Raw genomic sequence first — 19,895 nt, 5'->3', positions numbered from 1 at the left:
GAGCTAAAGCTCGGAGACCTCACTAAAAGGAACGATATTGCATATTTGACTAAAGTTTAAGGATTATTTGTGTAATTTTCATTATATTTTTGTATTATTTTATTGTTATTTTTTTTTTATCAGCCACCATTTTTACTGTGTTTTTTTTTTTTTTTGGATCGGACACTATTCTTAGTGTTCAAAAGTAAGAAATATAGATGTTGATCAACTCCTAGAAAAAGTAGCCCCTGCTGCAAGCAGCGCACTAATTTTGTTTCTCGTGCACTTCGCGTCACGTAATCCAATCACACAACATTCGACCCGCATAAACATCTTAGGTTACTGATCGAGAGAAAAATATACGTAAAACACCCAGCGTAAATATTTAGGAAATTTTAGATCCGAGTAAAGTCCTTAAACTATTTTATCTGAATTTTATGACATAAAATTTAAATATATTCTTTGAGATAAAAAAAAATATTTTCTCTCAACTTAAGAGATAATAATAAGGAAGCTAGACTTCACGTCATCTTCAAATGACTATCACCATATAGATAACCGATCGAGAGAAAAAGACACGGGAAACACTCGACGTAAACGTCGATGTAATTTTTTTCTATTTTATTAGGTAGTGATTGATTTGAATTTCAAATGTTATTCGTATCTTTATCTTATATTATTATAATATAAAATACAAATTCTTCCGAAAAAAAATAAGAAAAAATAGGGCCAGGGTACCGTGCCTGTTTAAGATATTTTCACTTTATACGTCATCTTTAGATGACTATCGTCGAATAGGTAACCGATTGAGAGAAAAAGACACGGAAAATACCCGGCGTAAACACCGAGGTAATTTTTTTTCTATTTTTTTAGGTAGTGATTGATCGTTGAATTTCAGATGTTATTCATATCTTTATCTTATATTATTATAATATAAAGTACAAATTCTTCGGAAAAAAAATAAGAAAAAATAAGGCCAGGCGTACCGTGCCTGTTTAAGATATTTTCACTTTATACGTCATCCAACGGCTGAGATTTGTATGAGTGAATTAGTCAATCGAACGGTTTTTCAAAATTTGTCCACGACAAGTCTGAGCTTCTTTTCTCTATTAACTATCATTAAGATGTTGAATGTTCCCGTGCCCGTTAAGATATGTTGGCTTTATGCGTCATCCAACGGCTGAGATTTGTCCACGACTAGCCTGCTCTTCCTTGCTTTATTTTACTGTCGTTAAGATGTTGAATGTTCCATTCATGTGCATGTCCTCCGAAGAAGACAACTTCATCGACAGCGATGGATCCGAAGAATGAAATTTTCCCCTTTTTTGGGTCGTAGAATAGGAAAAAATTTCCTAGGATAGTGACATCACCTTTTCTGGCGGCTTCGGTGGCGGCTCGGGCTCCGACCACGTTGGATATGGAGCTTCTATGACAAACAACGAGCAGTGAAGCTGTCGTTGCAGAGTCATGGAGGAGACAGAAGCCGAGGCCGCCGGCGGGGTTCTCGTGTTCGCCGTCAACGGGGAGAGGTTCGAGGTCTCCGGCGTCGACCCTTCCACCACTCTGCTCGAGTTCCTCCGCACTCGGACTCGCTTCAAGAGCGTCAAGCTCGGTTGTGGCGAAGGTGAGCTCCCGATTCGAGCGTCTCTGCTCTCGTTTGTTCATTCAGCTCAAGCTCGAGCTCGTTCGCGGGTTGGGTTTTTAGTTAGATTTGGAGGAGTCGTTGTTTTGCTGGTTTGGTCTGTGTTCTGAGATTGAAGTGGTTAGTGGAGTCAAATATGTGTTCGGGTGCTTCCTCTCTAGTCTCTACTGTCGTTGCTTATTGAACTTCTTACAGCATCGGAGTCTGTACATGTTCTTTTTGTCTTCATTTTGGTTTGTGGTATTGTTATGGAGGAGGATTGCATCACGAAGTATAATGGGCACAAAGATTTTACAATTCTGGGTGTTGCAGGTGGCTGCGGTGCTTGTGTTGTCCTCTTGTCCAGATACGATCCTGTGCTTGACCGAGTCGAAGACATCACTGCAAGTTCATGTCTCACCCTGCTTTGTAGTGTAAATAGAAGCTCTATTACAACTACCGAAGGTCTTGGGAACAGCAAGGACGGGTTCCACCCGATCCACCAAAGGTTCTCCAGCTTCCATGCCTCTCAGTGTGGCTTCTGCACCCCGGGGATGTGTATGTCGTTCTACGGCGCGCTGGTCAATGCCGAGAAGACCGACAGGCCCGAGCCTTCTCCAGGATTCTCCAAACTGTCCGTCTTTGAGTCTGAGAAGGCTATTGCGGGAAATCTTTGCCGCTGTACTGGGTATCGGCCTATAGCTGATGCCTGCAAAAGTTTTGCGGCTGATGTCGATTTGGAAGATTTGGGGCTCAATTCTTTTTGGGGAAAGGGGGATAGCGAGGAGTCCAAGATGAGTAGGTTACCTCCGTATTGCCGCAAAGATGAGAAATGCACTTTTCCCAAGTTTCTGAAGAAAGAATTTAAGTCTCCTATGCTCTTGGATACTAAGAGGTATGACTGGTATACTCCGACCACTGTTAAAGATCTTCAATGCCTGTTGGAAACTGATGGAACCGGCAATGCTTCCCTCGTAAAGCTAGTTGCTGGAAACACGGGGATGGGTTACTATAAGGAAGCCAAACGATGGGAGAAGTACATTGATCTCAGGAATATTCCTGAGCTCGCCATTGTCAAAATGGATGAAACAGGAATTGAATTTGGGACTACTGTGACAATTTCTAAGGCTATTGAAGCATTGAGGGAACACAGCAAATGTATGTCATCCACAGGAGGAGGAATGATATTCAGAAAAACTGCTGATCACATGGAGAAAATCGCTTCAGGCTTTATCAGGAACACAGCAAGTCTGGGAGGAAATTTAGTGATGGCGCAGAGATTTCATTTCCCTTCAGATATTGCTACAGTACTTCTTGCTGTAGATTCACAGGTGACTGTAATGTCCGGATCCAAGCAAGAAAGGCTTACATTGGAGGAATTTTTAGAAAGGTCTCCATTGGATTCCAAAAGTGTACTTCTAAGTATCAAAATCCCGACTTGGCACTTGAGAAGAAGCACGGCTTCTAAAGCCACGGAAAGGCTACTTTTTGAAACATATCGAGCTGCACCACGACCTCTTGGAAACGCATTGCCCTATTTAAATGCAGCTTTCTTGGCTGAAGTTACTGCTAGTGAGGCTTCTCATGAAATTGTCATAAACAATTGTTGGTTAGCTTTTGGTGCTTATGGTACTCAACATGCTATACGAGCAAGAAAGGTCGAGGAAACTTTAACTGGAAAAGTGCTGAGCCTGAGTGTCTTAAGAGAGGTAATTGAAGTAGTTAAAGCTACTATTGTGGCAGACTATGGAACGAGGGACCCTGCTTACAGGTCAAGCTTGGCTGTCGGGTTTCTTTTTAAGTTCCTTAGCCCCCTTGTCGAGTCTAGGGCTAAAACCGTCGGTAATAGTTTAAATGGTTACAAGAGTCCAATTTTGGATGGGGAACCCAATCTAACTCAGCACCGTGGGGAGTTTCAAGATGGCCAAATCTCTTCCTTGCTATCATCATCAACTCAGGTTGTTGAACTGAATAAAGAGTACTATCCTGTTGGAGAGCCCATTAAAAAATCCGAAGCAGCCATTCAGGCTTCTGGTTCGTTCTCTCTCTCTCTCTACATTGGAAGTTTAAACAGCAATTATTACTAATGAGACCTTTTCCACCTTTAATTATCAGGTGGAGTTGACTTGTTTAGTTATTATATTCAGTTACCAATTGGTCAATCTGTTGCAGCTATTGTAGCATCAGAAATCTTTTGGTTAATCATACCAGTGATTATTTGATCAACTAGCATTCTCTGGAAAGATTTTTACTATTTCTTACAAATGGAAGAATTATCTGATCTCTTCTTTCTCAGAATTATTGCTTCAATCATCATGTTTAAAGATAAGCACAATCTCCTATGTAGGTGAAGCTGTGTACGTTGATGATATTCCTTCACCAGCAACTTGCCTGTATGGCGCATTCATATACAGCACCAAGCCTCTTGCACGGGTAAAGGGTATCAGAATACCATCTAGCGTACCATCTAATTCTGTCTCCTCAATCATTTCCTTTCAAGACATTCCAGATGGTGGACAGAATGTAGGATCAAAAACCATATTTGGTTTCGAACCTTTGTTTGCTGATGAGCTTGCTCACTATGCCGGTCAGCCTATTGCCTTAGTGGTAATCCAGTTAGTTATCTTGTAATCACCTCCTTGCTTGCATCAGATATAATGGAATGTGGAGTCTTGCATCAGACATAATGAAATATGGAGTTAACTTAAATTTGTTGCCATCGCTCTGTAGGTGGCCGACACACAGAAACATGCTGATATGGCTGCGGACTCTGCAGTGGTTGACTATGATGTGGATAATTTAGAAATGCCTATTTTATCTTTGGAAGAGGCTGTTGAGAGATCTAGTTTCTTCGAGGTGGCTCCTTTCCTTTACCCCAGTGAAGTTGGGGATTTATCAAAGGGAATGGCTGAAGCAGATAACAAAATTCTTTCTGCAAAGGTACGCCATTTCAGATATTTTTTCATTGTCTTCTTCACCTGTTCCATCGTCACTAATAGCAAGATTTTGCTTACAGTGAACTCATTTTTTGAAACAATGTCAATTAATTGGTATATGTGCAGATTGAACTGGGATCGCAGTACTACTTTTACATGGAGAACCAGACTGCCCTAGCTGTACCAGATGAAGATAACTGCATGGTTGTCTATAGTTCGAGTCAGTGCCCTGAATATGCACACAACACAATTGCGAGTTGTCTTGGCATTCTTGGACATAATGTTCGTGTTATTACAAGAAGGGTTGGAGGAGGGTTTGGTGGAAAAGCTGTAAGGGCCATGCCGGTGAGTGTGTATAATATAATCATCTCTGTTGGTACTTCTGCGCGGTGACATGTAAGGTTCATGTTTTCTAGTAAGGAAGGAACATAATCATTGATATAATTATCGAAAAACACTGAAGCAAAGGTAAATTAACATAATTGATGTGGTCCTGGATTCAAGAAATCATGTACTTTTCTACCATAATTTGGAGGACGTTGTTCCCTTTTTCTTTTTCCCAAGTCAAGTTAATCTATCTTCTCTTGACAATACTTCCAAACTAAATAATCACGCAGACCTAATAGTTGCCTTTAGCAATCACATCCCTTTGGTCGAATTCTATCAATAAGTGAGGTTACACCACAAGTCCTTATCTGTACTTAATTTTACGTGAATTAAATAATTCCATGGATTTATTTAGTTGTAGCAGTGGAAAACTTCAGTTTACCATTGAGGTTAGAGGACAAGAGATATACATCTACGGCATAGTTTTTTCTGCGAAACATTTTGTTGAAATTGGGATTGCTGTTGGATTTTCTGGGGATTGACACACAATAAGGACTATTTTCAGTTCTGCCAAAATATCTTGCTGATTTTGGCATGGTTGTAATATTGGGTCTTCTGGTGATCAACACTTGAAGGACTAATTTCAGTCTGCATGTTGGACATTTGTGTAGCATATGTACCTTCATTTTTTTTTTGGTTTTTCTTTTTCACTTTTGAGTACTGAAAAAGGAATCAGTATCCAATTTTATCATTGCGACCTGGGACTATAATTTGAGTTAGAAACATCTCTTTGATGCTGATGTTTTGTTGTTTGCTTATACATTATCTGCTTACATTTCTTTTCAATGTTGGGTTAAAAGCAGTGCAACTTTTAGCTTTCACTGATCGCTTTGTAGTACCACTTCTTTGTCAAAAAGAAGTAAGGACCTATGTAGAAGGAGGAATATGCATATATGTGCAGATTTGCTAGTTGATTTCCTCCTCGGTCTCTGCTGGACTGTATGTTACTATACAGTATCTACATTGGGTCACACATTGTTACCTCTAGGTATGGGGTCTTAGTACTGTAAGGCTTATATTTGATTTACTGTTTATGGACCTATGATGTTTTTAGGTCGCTACGGCATGTGCACTCGCAGCTCATAAACTGCGGCGCCCAGTAAGGACTTATCTCAATCGCAAGACGGATATGATTATGGCAGGAGGACGGCATCCCATGAAAATAACTTACAGTGTTGGATTCAAGTCCAATGGAAAGATTACAGCCTTACGACTTGACGTAGTAGTAGATGGAGGATTATCGGCTGATGTAAGTCCAGTGATGCCAATGAATATTGTTAGTGCTATAAAAAAGTACAACTGGGGTGCTCTATCATTTGATATAAAGGTATGCAAGACAAACCATACAACTAAGTCAGCAATGAGGGCTCCAGGAGAAGTTCAAGGGACATTTATTGCCGAAGCCGTGATTGAGCATGTAGCATCTGCCCTTTCCATGAATGTGGATTCTGTGAGGAACATTAATCTCCACAGTCATAGCAGCCTTAGCTTGTTTTATAAGCATACTGCAGGAGAACCCCAAGAATACACAGTACCTGCAATCTGGACTAAACTGGCCTTGTCTTCTAATCTAGACCAAAGGATTGAGATGGTAAAAGAGTTCAATGGATGTAGCTTATGGAAGAAAAGGGGCATTTCCCGAGTACCTATAGTGTATGAAGTGTCATTGAGAGCGACCCCGGGTAAGGTGAGCATTTTAAATGATGGATCTGTTGTTGTTGAAGTTGGTGGAATTGAGATTGGCCAAGGGCTGTGGACAAAGGTAAAACAGATGGTAGCATTTGCCCTCAGTTCTGTCCAATGTGATGGAACTACAGAGATCTTGAAGAAAATACGAGTCATTCAAGCTGATACATTGAGCCTTATTCAAGGGGGCTTTACTGCTGGGAGCACCACGTCTGAAGCAAGTTGTCAAGCTGTTAGAGTTTGTTGTGATATTTTGGTTCAAAGGCTCTCGCCACTTAAGAGTAGTTTACAGGAACAAATGGGATCTGTTACATGGGAGGTGCTGGTTGATCAGGTAACAATATTTGCTGATAGTTACTCTTTTGCCTTTAATCACTTAGCAGCCCAAATCCGCGAACTCCCTTTTACAGTCAAGAATGTGTCGGTCTACCTGTCCATTTTCTGATGCTGAGTCAACCAATCTGTTTTATGTGGTTACTTGCAGGCGTACAACCAATCTATTAACTTATCAGCAAGTACGTATTACGCTCCTGACCTGGACAACATGAATTATCTGAACTATGGTGCTGCTGTGAGTGAGGCAAGTTTTCCTCTGACGCAGTATTAGCTGTTTAATTTAATGGATGATAGTTTGATGTAAAACCACCTTACCTGGGCAGTGTTCCTTGTAAAGCCATTAGACATAATATGTAGTGGTTTGGAATGAAATATACTATCTTATTTGCTTGACTGTAGATTTTTCAATGCCGTTTGAATGTGACTGAAATTTTGGCACCTCAGGTTGAGGTAGATCTTCTGACAGGAGAAACCAGAATCCTTCGGGTGGATATCATCTATGACTCTGGGAAGAGCCTCAATCCTGCTATTGATCTTGGACAGGTTATGCTGACAGCTTAAACCTGACTATGCATCTGGCTTTATGTTATCTTGGCTATTAAGAAATTCATGCTATCTGCTGAGATTATGAATTGCAAAATAGGACAACATCATAGATGAGAGGAACTGAAAGGGAAGTCTTAAGGAAAAAGGACAGACCTTCCGTATTAGTCTTTGGAACTTGGATTTTAGTATTGGCATAAAAAGACTTCATTGATATTTAAACCTATCATTAACGATTACTGTTATCATGAAAAGGTGCTTGATGCCATTTACCTGTGATTGAAGCATCTTCCATCTGCTTCAGGTTTTAGATCTATTTCAAATAGAATTAACCTGAAATGTGTTCCTATCAGTCCCTCCGACTCAAATACTAAGAAAACTACATCAGCTAAAACATATTGTGAAGAAAAGGTCACAATGATCGCTTTAATTCCGATTGACTCTTTTTGCTGACATTATTTCTGAATTTGTTATTTCAGATTGAAGGTGCATTTATTCAGGGACTTGGGTTTTTTATGCTTGAGGAGTACCTGACAAATTCAGAAGGTCTGGTGGTGGCAGACGGCACATGGACATACAAAATCCCAACTTTAGACACTATACCAAAAGAATTTAATGTAGAGATCCTTAACAGTGGACATCACCAGAAACGTGTTCTCTCTTCCAAAGGTACAATCGTTTTTCTTCATCTACCTAGAAGTAATGCAAAATACCGACGAGTGGTAGCCACTGTTGTTGAAAGTTTCTTAAACGGTGGCGATCTGTTGCCGAGTGCAGGACCATTAACTAGTTGGACTTAGGCATGAAAAGGTACAGTCGGTCCTCAGCGGAAACTTAGAAAATGAAGGCAGGGTAATGATCCTTCGCCAGCTTAGTATTAGGAGATGTACAGAGGATTGTCGCTGAGTGGTAGCTCTGCATTTTTTCTCCCTTTCTTTCGCATGACCCAGGACTGTTGCGTGATGCTAACCCAGCGACTTAAAATTCTCATGCAGCTTCTGGTGAGCCACCCTTACTTCTAGCCGTGTCGATTCACTGTGCGGCAAGAGCGGCTATAAAAGAAGCCAGAAAACAGCTCCTTTCGTGGAGCGGTCATGACGAGTCCGATTCGATATTCCAGCTGGGTGTGCCTGCAACAATGCCGGTTGTGAAGGGGCTTTGCGGGCTGAATAGCGTGGAGAGTTACTTGGACTGGGCATTAGGGAAGGAGCAGAAAGTATGAGAACAACCTGACCATCTCTCCCTACCACGTGTACCAAAAGAAGATAAGTATATACTCATTATGCAGCATATCTCTGAGACAGCAGACGGGTTTCTTGTAAAGGATGCAATGTAACTTCCATGTCCTGAAGTGATTCTTGAAGAACACTTCTCAGGGAGGATGCTAAAAAAATACGTTGCCACGAAATGTAATTTCTTCTGAATATACGACGGAATAAGAGAGTGGTTTTGATTGGCAGCTGCAGGAGTCTGAGTAGTTATTTAAAGATTGCACTTGCACATGGAAAAGTCGCTACCGTGCAGACATCTGCTAGATGACTTTCGCTTTTCAACAAGTGTGCCTAGATACTCTTCGAGAGTAGAATACTAAAAGTGCCACAACTTTTGTATACCGCTCAATTTGGTGCCAGAATTTTTCAACGGATCACTTAAGTGTCAATTCCGATTTGGGATGTTGGAATTCGACGTTCAACATTTTATCGATTTCCTCAATCAACGTGGCTCATTGGCGTGCCCAGTCGGCATTAATAGCGCTAAATGACGATGGCTATATGTTTTGCGCCAAATATAAATCCCAGTTCGGACAAATCAAACCATTTCATCTCTTCTTCAAACTCTAATTCGGACTGAGGCAATTTGAGGCAAAGTTAAGAGCCGAATCTTGCTATGGTAATTGGGGATGAGCTAAGCTCCAAAATCCGTGATTACCCTTTGTTGTGTGTGAGTGTGTGTGTGTGTGTGTGTGTTTTGCCTCTGTTTGCAAATGCAATCTCTGGTTCCTGTTGTCCTGCTCTGTTTTTCCTTCCACTTCCTTTCGTCTCGTTTGATTAATTAATCTTGGCATGGCCAAGCTCAGCTTCTGCGGGTAAAAGAAGAAAGAAAGCAAAGATTCGGTTTTTAATATACTCGACACTTCTGTGCTCGTTTTACTGGTAGCAAATAATGGTGGTGGTTGGTGGTGGTGGTGATGAGGAGGTTGTATCAGAAGTGAGAGTCTTTTCTGCCACCGAGAGACGCCGGCACTGGCGGCGATTGCACCGACCGAAGAGGATGGCCTCGCGCCTAAGCTTGACACTTGGGCGTAGCTCGAAGAAGCTCCTACACAATCAAAGGCTATGCATATCATAAAAAATCACGTGTGAATAAAACATTTATTAAGAAAGCCACGTAAGATATTTGATCGGAATCTAGAGTTGGAGATGCTTAAATTATCGTTTTTTTTATTCAAAATTTAAGTGATCCGATGAAAAATTTCAACATCAAAATGAAGTCCGCACGAAAAATATGACACTTCCGGTGCTTTTTTTAAACCCCCCGACTCTTTTAAGTAACTAATCGAGAACGTGTTTCGACCAAAAAAAGTCAGAACGTGTTCAGTTTTCAAGGCGTTGACGTTTCTTATCTTTCAAAAAATGTAAGGAGAGTACTGAGGATAATTTAGCAAATGAAAGTACCACTTCATCTTCTTGCTTGACAAAGCACGTGGCGCGAAGACTTTGCAAATTGATAAGGCCATATCTCGTCGCAAATTGATTATTGCAAGGCGGATCAGACTGCATCGAATGTGGATCGCATATTCGAAAATCTCATGATCGCACATGCCTATCGTTTACCCAGATGGATGACCACATGTATGTATCGCGGTCCGACGAATTTTCATACAAATAATGCCCTTTGACTTTTGCATCATGCTGGCACGAGATTTTGCATTTGCAGACTTGAAATTTTCTTAACTCAGTTGACTCAGGATCCATGCACGACTCGGCTCATCGGTAGGGGAGGGAGAAAAAAGGAAAAAAAATACCAAAATGGGTTACAAGTTGCAGAGAGTCTTTTCTTGCCTTAGATTATTGCAGAAGGAGCGGCCAAAAGGATAGATGCTGGAGATGAGGGCGAGTGCTGCGGTACGAAGCGCACTCTCGTCCAAATTCTTAACGTGCGATTAGAGCTTACACGTGAGGCGGAGTGATTAGGAAAACTGATGTCCCTCGAGAAGTAGCAGAAGCTAATTTCCATGTCTGTTCCTAACGGCAACATTCCAGAAGGGGGTGGTGTTATTATATTCCTAGTGATTCGGGACATGTGAGGGAGAGAGTGAGAGAGAAGCGACGAAGAATTAGAAGAAACCAAGCCCAGGACTTTTTCTATTTAAACCCTCAAACCTTGTGGCTTCTAGTTCTCAGTGGAGAGAAAGTTCTCCTAGCTAGTGGAAAAGGCAATATGGCGGGCGAGATCTTGAGACGTCGCGTACCCTTTGTAGCGTTGCTGCTTCTGCTATGCTTCTGGGCTGCCTCGGCCAACGGATCGGAGTACATGAAGTACAAGGACCCGAAACAGCCGGTCAATGTGAGGATCAAGGATTTGATGAAGAGGATGACGCTAGCCGAAAAGATCGGCCAGATGACTCAGATTGAGCGGAGTGTTGCATCCGCTGATGTTTTAAAGAGCTACTTCATAGGTAAAAGAATCACTTTTTCCTTGACCCACATTATGAAAAAATTGGTGAATGTGATCAAAACCTCAATCGCAAGGCCAGTTTTTTTGTCGAATGCCACATGGTGAAGTCTAGTCTTTTTTTGTTTATTTTTTCTTTTTGGTGCTCATTTCAAGTCTATTAGCTGAAGTTGTAGCTGCACTATATGTTATTGGTTCGTGCAGGGAGTGTCTTGAGTGGTGGCGGAAGCGTGCCGGCCACAAACGCCTCGGTCGAGAATTGGGTGAACATGGTGAACGAGTTCCAGAGGGGAGCTCTCTCAACCCGTCTTGGTATACCGATGATTTACGGGATCGATGCTGTTCACGGCCACAACAATGTCTATAAGGCGACTGTATTCCCTCACAACGTCGGCCTCGGCGTGACCAGGTATGCACTCATATTCCTGGCCGGTGTTGTCCTAACTCTTTAGGTGCTCCGTTACATTTCCATAGTCTTGACACTAGCATAAAAGGGATAACTTTGTATTTGCTCCGAAGAATTCGCTAAGGTAGTTTCATACCTCAGGGACCCTCAACTTGTGAAGAAGATAGGAGCCGCGACGGCTCTAGAGGTCAGAGCCACTGGAATTCCCTATGTTTTCGCTCCCTGTATAGCGGTAAGAGAAATGATGAACACTCATTTGTAATCTCTTTTCTTGGAAGTACTTAGCCGCATTATCGCATGATATTCCTAAAACCGCGCGAGTGCCGATTTTCATTTCTCTGTATCAGTGACAATCTCTCAAGTTGATTTCCCTTCATTGTACTTTTACAGGTGTGCCGAGATCCTAGATGGGGTCGGTGCTATGAAAGCTACAGCGAGGATCCTGCGATTGTCAAGGCGATGACCGAGATTATATCCGGTCTACAAGGAGATATTCCTCCTGGCTCTCGAAAGGGCGTCCCTTTCGTAGCTGGAAAGTATGTGACTCAACTGAGTATTACGCATACTGAACTACGCATATCAGATACTCTTTCTCCGCCCGTTTCAAATCGACATGTTGTATGGTTCAAGCATAAACTCTTCGCAATAGTTTTGTTGCATAATGTATGCTTTTCTGTGAGAATACGAAGTATCTTGACACCGAAATTGGAATCAGCAAGAATCATAAGAACCTTGTGCAGCAAACCTCATTCCTAGTTAGCTGATAAGTAAATTTCTCTTTAAAAGGCAAAACGTCGCGTCATGTGCTAAGCACTATGTTGGAGACGGCGGCACGACCAAGGGAATTAACGAGAACAACACGGTGATTGACTTCCACGGGCTCCTTAGCATCCATATGCAGGGCTATTTCAGTGCCGTGATCAAGGGCGTCTCCACGATAATGATCTCCTTCAGCAGTTGGAATGGGGTAAAGATGCACGCTAACCGTGATCTGATCACGGGTTTCCTGAAACACAACCTCAGATTCAGGGTAAGCATCAAACGCAAGTATACTACCCAAGGAAATCTCTTTTTGGCCGTGAACATTTTGGTCATTCTTATAGCGGTGGAACTTCTTATGTCCTAGGAAATTTCTTGAGAAGCAAGTAACATATTTCTTCGTGTGGCTTCAGGGGTTCGTCATCTCCGATTGGCAGGGTATCGACAGGATGACGCCCATACCGGGCAGCAACTATACATACTCGGTGGAAACCGGAGTTCTAGCTGGAATTGACATGGTAACAATCCATTCGCTCCGTGACGACTCTCAATTGTTTCACAAGTTAGCGAATACCTGTTCTTCTGAGGAAACCTTAAGTAGGACTCCTGAATAGTTAATCTCACGGTGCCACAGATCATGGTTCCCTACAACTACACCGATTTCATTGGCAACCTCACAATGCTTGTGAACAAAAACTTCATCCCCATGAGCCGCATCGACGACGCTGTGAAGAGGATCTTGCGGGTGAAATTCACCATGGGCCTGTTCGAGAACCCGATCGCCGACCTAAGCTTGTCCCATCAACTCGGTAGCCAGGTTCGCAACCCTGAATACACAGCCTGCCCGAAAATCCACTGATAAACAACCAACAGATTAACAGAGCTGACCATTTAATTCGTTGACAGGAGCATCGGGACTTGGCGCGCGAGGCTGTAAGGAAGTCGCTCGTGCTGTTGAAGAACGGCAAGCCTGGCTATGAACCGGTGCTTCCGCTCCCAAAGAAGGCGGCGAAGATACTCGTGGCCGGCACTCATGCCCATAACTTGGGATACCAATGTGGAGGTTGGACCATCACTTGGCAAGGCACTAGTGGCAACAACAATTCAGTAGGTAAAGTGTTGAGCAACCTGAACTCAACTATCTTTCGCTTGGTTGAAGTTATCATTGTGGCTGATTAAAGAGTTATAGAGAGTAGCTGTGTTAGAAAGGAGCTCGATGCTCAGCATAACTTGCACTTAGTAATTTACTCACAGGAACTACAATCCTGGATGCTGTGAGAAAGACGGTCGATCCGAGCACCGAAGTTGTGTACTATGAGGAACCGGACGCGGGATATGTTGAGTCGAGCAAATTCTCCTATGCCATCGTCGTTGTCGGTGAGCATTCTTATGCCGAATCGTACGGTGACAGCATGAACATGTCGATACCAGAGCCCGGCCCGAGCATTATCAAGAACGTCTGCGGATCTGTCAAGTGCATCGTCGTGATCATATCGGGCCGGCCAGTCGTGATCGAGCCGTATGTGGCCCAAATGGACGCGCTTGTCGCCGCCTGGCTCCCGGGGACCGAAGGCCTGGGCATAACCGACGTGCTTTTCGGCGATTACGGATTCACCGGCAAGCTTGCGCGCACTTGGTTCAAGACCGTCGACCAGCTGCCGATGAACGTGGGCGATCCGCATTACGACCCATTATATCCGTTCGGGTTCGGTCTAACGACAGACCCGGTGAAAGAAAACTGAATTCTGGTTTCCCTCTCAGGGTGACAAACAACGTTGTTCTTGGTACTTTCGGAACTAAAATAAAGGAAGCAAATTCAGATGCTGCGGCAAAGGTTACGAGCATTGTCGCGGCATTTTTGCTTCAATAACAGGGTCCGCGGTTGATATTTCACTTTCCCGACAAGACTGTCGTGAAAGCATTTTCCCTTGATTAATTACATATGAGATAATTAATGAAATGCAATTACATTTGGCCTTTGTTTGTTTCGCAAAAAATAAATAATTTTAAAAAATATATATTTTTCTAAAATGACCACTCGTATCGTTTGGATAATTAGTTAACGAAAAATATTCTAATTAATAGTAACAATTTATGTATTAATATTTTCACGGACGGAGAAAATGATTTTTTGTTTGTTCAATTGTGTAAGCGACACATGTGATTATTTTTTAAAAAAATATATTTTTTAACTATTCATTTTTTGCGAAACAGAGCCTTAGACTTTAGTCATGAATTTCAATCTAAACATCTCTGTCCGAAGTCTATTGCTCAATGATAAGGATGGCTTAATTAGTGATGGAATCAAATTACAAAGTTGGAAGTCGGCGCAGAACCAAAACCAAAAGGTAAGTGAAAATATTTATGAAATTGTCACGTTTGGTGAATTTTCTTTCTTTCTTTTATTATTATTATTATTATTATTATTATTAGTATTATTTCAACAATCACCTAACGATGAAGTAATATGTACACCGGAGCTAAATGAAAAAAATTAAAAAAAAAAAAAACGAGACAAAAATGGCATTTTTGACTTAAAAATGAACATGTTTTTGTCTTAATTACAATGTTTAGAATGTAGAAATCAAAATTAGGATGTTTTAAACTGACACGACTTTACATAATTTGCAATACGGTCATGACACGTCACGCGGACCGTTCGGTCCTACACTTAAAGGACGGATAATGAAGCAAGGAGCTAGGCAAAAATAAAACGTGCAGAATTAATTTAGAAAACGATTAGGCCTTTGCACATGGATCAATTACTGCAACAGCTATTGACCCAAAAATAAAAAAATACATTTATTGCAACAGCTCATGAAACGCGCGCAGTTGGTGCGTTTAAGGCCAAGACCAAAACGGCAAGATCCAACGCTCTTGGCATTGAAACCGTGACAAGTGTCAGCCTTCTCAACAGTGTTCACGACTAATTTCGTATATTTTTAGTAAACCTAGTACTAATTTCGTATAAAGTTGTATTGATCAGTGCTCGAGAAACATTTATTAAATAATTAAATTTTTTTAAAAAAGTAAAATTCTGATTCTTCTCGTGTTTCCTATCCCAGTATTGAGAGAGGTCAACTTTTTTACTTTTTTTTTCCGACAATTTTTTAGTTTGATAATATTTAATCTTCGGAAAATTCTAAATAAAAACATGAAGTGCCCTAATTATTTCAAAGAAGGACCTGGCCAAAGAGTATTTTCGTTCTTTATTTTTTTTCTTCTGTTTTATTTTCCTTTTCTTTTTTCTTTTTCCTCTCCCTTCCCCTGGCCATCGTCGGCCTAAGGTGAGAGCTGCTCTCGCAAGATCCAGAGACCTCTGCTGGTGGCTCAAGGAGGGAAGAGAGAAAAAAGAAAGAAAAAGAAAAAGAAAAGAAAAGAAAAGGAAAAATAAAAAATTTTAAAAAGTAAATAACGAGAATTCCCTTGATCAAGTCCTTATTTGAAATTAAGGGCACTTCATATCCTTATTTGAAATTTAGATTAATATTAGTCCGAGAAATCAATAAAATTAATTACTTCTATGAAAACGCTTATGTTTTTAATATTGTTCTATCGTAGAGATCACAAGTTGTAGTATACTTCAATACCATTAGAGTAATATTTGAAAGACCAAAAAGTTAAAAAGAATAAGAAATATAAAATATCTTTTCTCAATTTAGGAAATAGAAAATTTGTGAATAGTACCCAAGGATTGATTATGCAGTTTTAAAGAAAGTTCGTAGACTGGATCGATCAAATTGAAAGTTTAGGGACTAGACTGAATATTTAAAAATAGTTCAAGGATTACACTGAGCGAATAAAGAGTCTAAAGATAATATTACATTTTGGTTCAAAATTTAGCGATTATTTATGTCACTTTCCCAAAAAAAAAATTTAATTTTTTGGTCGGTACTTTCCCAATTGAATTGAAGTAATTCATCCGACACAAATGGTTGGAACAGAGTGAATTTGATTGGGCCGAACATCTCTTGCCGAAGATTGCCAAAATTGTCGCCCTCTGCTCACCACCAACCAATGCCCGTCGTCGAGAATCTTTAGTTAAGTTGTTTGTTGCGTTGTATGGACAATTAAGGAACTTCACGAAAATATAGATTTTAGCCTCTGTTTGTTTGATATTTTTGAAAATTATTTTCAGGAAAACAATAATATTTTCGATGTTAAACTGAAATTTGAAAATAAACTAAAAAATATTTTCGACCATTTGGTAGGGACAATCCGGTTTGATTTTCCTCCGTGCTTGGCTTGGGTTAAAAAGACAAAAGAAAAAAATAAAAAATAATTAAAAAGAATGCACAGAAAAAAAAGTGCTTGGCTTGGGTGAAAGAAAAAGGAAAGAAAATGATTTCCTCTCTTAAAAAGAGGAAATCATTATTCCCATTTTTAAGGTATTTTTTCATGACCCAAGCTTTTTCCACTCCTTTTATGGCTTTCACACTCTTTTTTGTGTGTCTTAACCATCATATCCTTTTTGTAGCATACCACTTCTGGTATAAATTTATATACTTCCTTTTTTATTTATTATATTTACAATTATTTTATTATTTCTTCTTCTTTTGTTTTCCTTATGGGTCCCACTTTCCTCTCACTCTTTCTTATTTCAGAAACCCTGACGTTCTTTATTTATTATCTATGATACCAATCCCGTCGTCCTCCACACTTTCGCCAGCATTGGCATTGGGCTCACTGGTGACCTTCCCCAAGACCCTTTTCTTCGCATGCAGGCTCTTCTTGCACCATGGAAGATAGTATTGAGAAACATCGCTTCTATCTCTTCCCAATTATATATTTTTTGCTCTTCTTGTTACCATGGAAAGTAATATTGAGTAAACAAAGGACATCAGGTTTTTAGAAGAAGAAGAAGTGGGAGGCGTATAGAGGGAATGTCCTGCGATGGAGAGAATAGAGAGACGGGAGTTGGAAAGGAGGAAGAAGAAGAAGGCGGAGGAAAGTGGGATCCATAAGGGAACAAAGAAGAAACGAAATAAAAGAATTGACAAAATAATAAATAAAAAAAGGAAGCATATAAATTTGTATCGACAGTGATGGGCCACACAAAGGACAAGATGGAAAAAACACGCACACACAAAAAAAAAAAGTGTCAAAATCAAAAGGGGAGTGGAAAAAGCGTGAGCCAATAATAATGAGATATGATAAATTGATATATTGATGCGTGTAATGGAGTATTTATATTTTAAAATTAATAAGAGGGATTATAGAAATAAAGACAATTTTATGGATTAGCCTAATAAAAAAATAAATTGAAGAGAAAATAAAGGGTATTTTGGTAAGTTAACTAGAAAAAAAATGTCTTAGCCAAAAAGGGGATGAAAATATCTTTGCCCTAAACTTATCTATGCATGGAATCATTGTTCCTTTAAGTATGACATTTTTTTGGACATGTCAATTTTACTTTTTTATTTTAAGAAGATGTTAATTTTGTCAAATTTTCTTTATAAATGTAATTTTTTTCTTCTATTTGAAGCGACGAAAAAGCTCAATTGACGAATTCACCTCAAACTAATTTTATGACAATAAAAAATACCCAAATTGATACACTTGTGATAATTTTTTACCCCTTTTTAATTTCTTGTAGGTAAAAAGCTAAATTGGTACACCGGTCGACTAACACGTATCATCTACTCAGTAATTTAACGATAAAATATAACTGAAACTAACGAAAGGTAAATTTATCACAAGCATATTATTAATTTGCAATTTTTGATAGTTAAAAAATTTATTTAGAAATTTGTCATAAATATATTAGTTTGTAGTTGTTCGTGAGAGTCATCCTTATCAATGTGTAATTCTTTGATTCCCAAGGTGCTTTTTTTTTTTTTTTCTATTCGACCAAATAGTACAATTTTTTTTTGGGGGGTGGGGGAAATAGAATGGCACTGATTCAACTGCCCGAAATGGCTCTACTGCTTTCGAGGGTCGGACCAGAGCGAATTCGATTGGGCCGGAATCTGTCGCCGGCGGAGCTCGCCGTCGCTGTCGCCCTCTGCTCTGCCCAATACCGACCAGTGCTCGTCGTCGCGACACAGTGCAGCGACAGAGATGTTCTGTCCGCAACGGTAAAATTTTGAGACCGGCTCACGTGGGGGTTGACGCACGCACGCACTCAGCCTCCTCATTTCCTCCTCTTGTTCTGCTGCTGCTGCTGCTTTTTTCCAAGGCATCGCTTTGCGTGCCCTGCCTCGGTTCAGTAGATAACGTCTCTTGCCTCCTCCAATCCCACTCTTTTATGTTTTGATCTACAGTCGCATCCTGTCTCGCCATGTGTTTTTTTGATTCAGCCATTATTTAAATAATCATCCAGATTCGTTATTGGATAAAGAATTGCATTATTTAACAGGAAAATAGAGAATTACATTTGCTTCGACAATGACAAAATGAGTTTTCTAAAAGACAAAACTCATCTCGGGATGCGCAATCCACGAGCTATTCACAGCAATGAGACATGACATGGAATGTAAACAGGTCGAGCTGAATTGGATTCCTAACCAACCGATGCATGGGGTTGTAATTGGATCATAGATCGCAAGAGATGCTTGAGGTCTGATGTAGATCGGTTGAAAATTTGAATTGTGGGTATCTGGAAATTCTAACCAGACTAACCATCTCATTGAATGAAGGACTTAATGTATTCTTAAATAGACAATAGACTTTTGGGTCAAACTATCTTCTTTTTTTAATGTATATATGTATTAATCAACAGATTATTCAGTTGTGTTTTGGTGCAGAATGGTAATTCCTAGCCTCTGATCAAAGTGGGGTCAGATGACACTTTCCTCTTAAACAGATTCTCCCTCATCGGTATATGCATTTTGGCATGCACTCCACGAAAGGAGAAGAACTTTGGGATAGACATGTAGTCACCATATTTTCGTCCATAGTGTTCTTGGTGTTTGATAAGAGGAGGAAGGTTGATTGTTTGAAAAGGCAATTCCATAATGTTCTTGGTGACCGGCTTTGATGCTGCTGGTTTTGTTGTTGCAGTCCGATTTATTGCCCCGTCCAGATCAACCGGGAGAAAATATTAGGTAGTATTGACCTGTCAAGTCATCTCCGAGACACTCTATTCGTTGGGCGACATGTGTCCATACGAGTCCCACTATTAATCTTTATGTTCTCCCCTCCGTTACTGTCTCTTCCCCGTTCTTGTCGGCGTTATTAACTCTTTCTCTCTTCCACTCTACACTTTTCTCTTTTTCTTCGTCGTCGACCTCCCCCGGATCTGTCGGTGTGATTTCATGAGCTATGCCCGGAGCTTCGATCACCGCAGGTGATCGTCGCCGCTCGCCAAAGCTTATTGATTTATTGATGTAATACCGAAGTGAGAGAGCTAGCAAGAGCAATCGAATAAAAACAAGAATGAGAAGGAGAGATCCAGAATCGATGAAATAAAAGAAAAATAAACTTCTGCATTGTGCCTTGATTATGGAGGTGGCTGGGAATGGATGTGTACCGAAGAAGAAGAAGATGGTGAAAGCTGGGTGAGAGAGTGACGGGAGATGGAGAGTTGGTCCGTTGAAAGTAATAATTTGGAAGAGAAAAGCTTGGG

At 40.5% G+C, this 19,895-nt stretch overlaps 2 protein-coding genes across 2 annotated transcripts; both read left to right on the top strand.

The window, feature by feature from the left end:
• The first annotated feature begins 1,267 nt into the window (after positions 1-1,267).
• On the top strand, positions 1,268-8,950 carry LOC115735262 (abscisic-aldehyde oxidase). The gene is made up of 11 exons (XM_048283791.1): positions 1,268-1,603; positions 1,934-3,634; positions 3,948-4,207; positions 4,331-4,540; positions 4,663-4,881; positions 5,978-6,943; positions 7,094-7,189; positions 7,390-7,488; positions 7,968-8,157; positions 8,484-8,710; positions 8,811-8,950. The coding sequence occupies exons 1-10, from the start codon at positions 1,447-1,449 to the stop codon at positions 8,708-8,710; spliced, it is 4,125 nt and encodes a 1,374-aa protein (XP_048139748.1). The 5' UTR covers positions 1,268-1,446; the 3' UTR covers positions 8,811-8,950.
• Positions 8,951-10,787: 1,837 nt separating this feature from the next.
• Positions 10,788-14,152, top strand: LOC115735263 (beta-glucosidase BoGH3B-like). Its single transcript, XM_030666407.2, has 9 exons — positions 10,788-11,167; positions 11,368-11,572; positions 11,711-11,801; positions 11,960-12,105; positions 12,356-12,599; positions 12,742-12,846; positions 12,963-13,145; positions 13,235-13,439; positions 13,583-14,152. Exons 1-9 carry the CDS (start codon positions 10,930-10,932, stop codon positions 14,068-14,070), a joined length of 1,905 nt encoding a protein of 634 aa, XP_030522267.1. The 5' UTR covers positions 10,788-10,929; the 3' UTR covers positions 14,071-14,152.
• The last annotated feature ends 5,743 nt before the right edge of the window (positions 14,153-19,895 follow it).

This window comes from Rhodamnia argentea, chromosome 8 (genome assembly GCF_020921035.1).
Source record: "Rhodamnia argentea isolate NSW1041297 chromosome 8, ASM2092103v1, whole genome shotgun sequence".
In the NCBI taxonomy this organism is placed as follows: Eukaryota; Viridiplantae; Streptophyta; class Magnoliopsida; order Myrtales; family Myrtaceae; genus Rhodamnia; species Rhodamnia argentea.
The sequence above is the reverse complement of the archived record's forward strand: the minus strand, read 5'-3'. Positions and strand labels throughout refer to the sequence as shown.

Excerpts from the sequence above, each read along its gene's own strand:
- LOC115735262 (XM_048283791.1), top strand. The coding sequence starts at position 1,447 with ATGGAGGAGACAGAAGCCGAGGCCGCCGGCGGGGTTCTCGTGTTCGCC. Across the intron at positions 4,208-4,330 it reads GTCAGCCTATTGCCTTAGTG|GTGGCCGACACACAGAAACA; the intron begins GTAATCCAGTTA and ends ATCGCTCTGTAG. Across the intron at positions 7,489-7,967 it reads CTGCTATTGATCTTGGACAG|ATTGAAGGTGCATTTATTCA; the intron begins GTTATGCTGACA and ends TTGTTATTTCAG.
- LOC115735263 (XM_030666407.2), top strand. The coding sequence starts at position 10,930 with ATGGCGGGCGAGATCTTGAGACGTCGCGTACCCTTTGTAGCGTTGCTG. Across the intron at positions 13,146-13,234 it reads CCCATCAACTCGGTAGCCAG|GAGCATCGGGACTTGGCGCG; the intron begins GTTCGCAACCCT and ends ATTCGTTGACAG. Across the intron at positions 13,440-13,582 it reads TGGCAACAACAATTCAGTAG|GAACTACAATCCTGGATGCT; the intron begins GTAAAGTGTTGA and ends ATTTACTCACAG.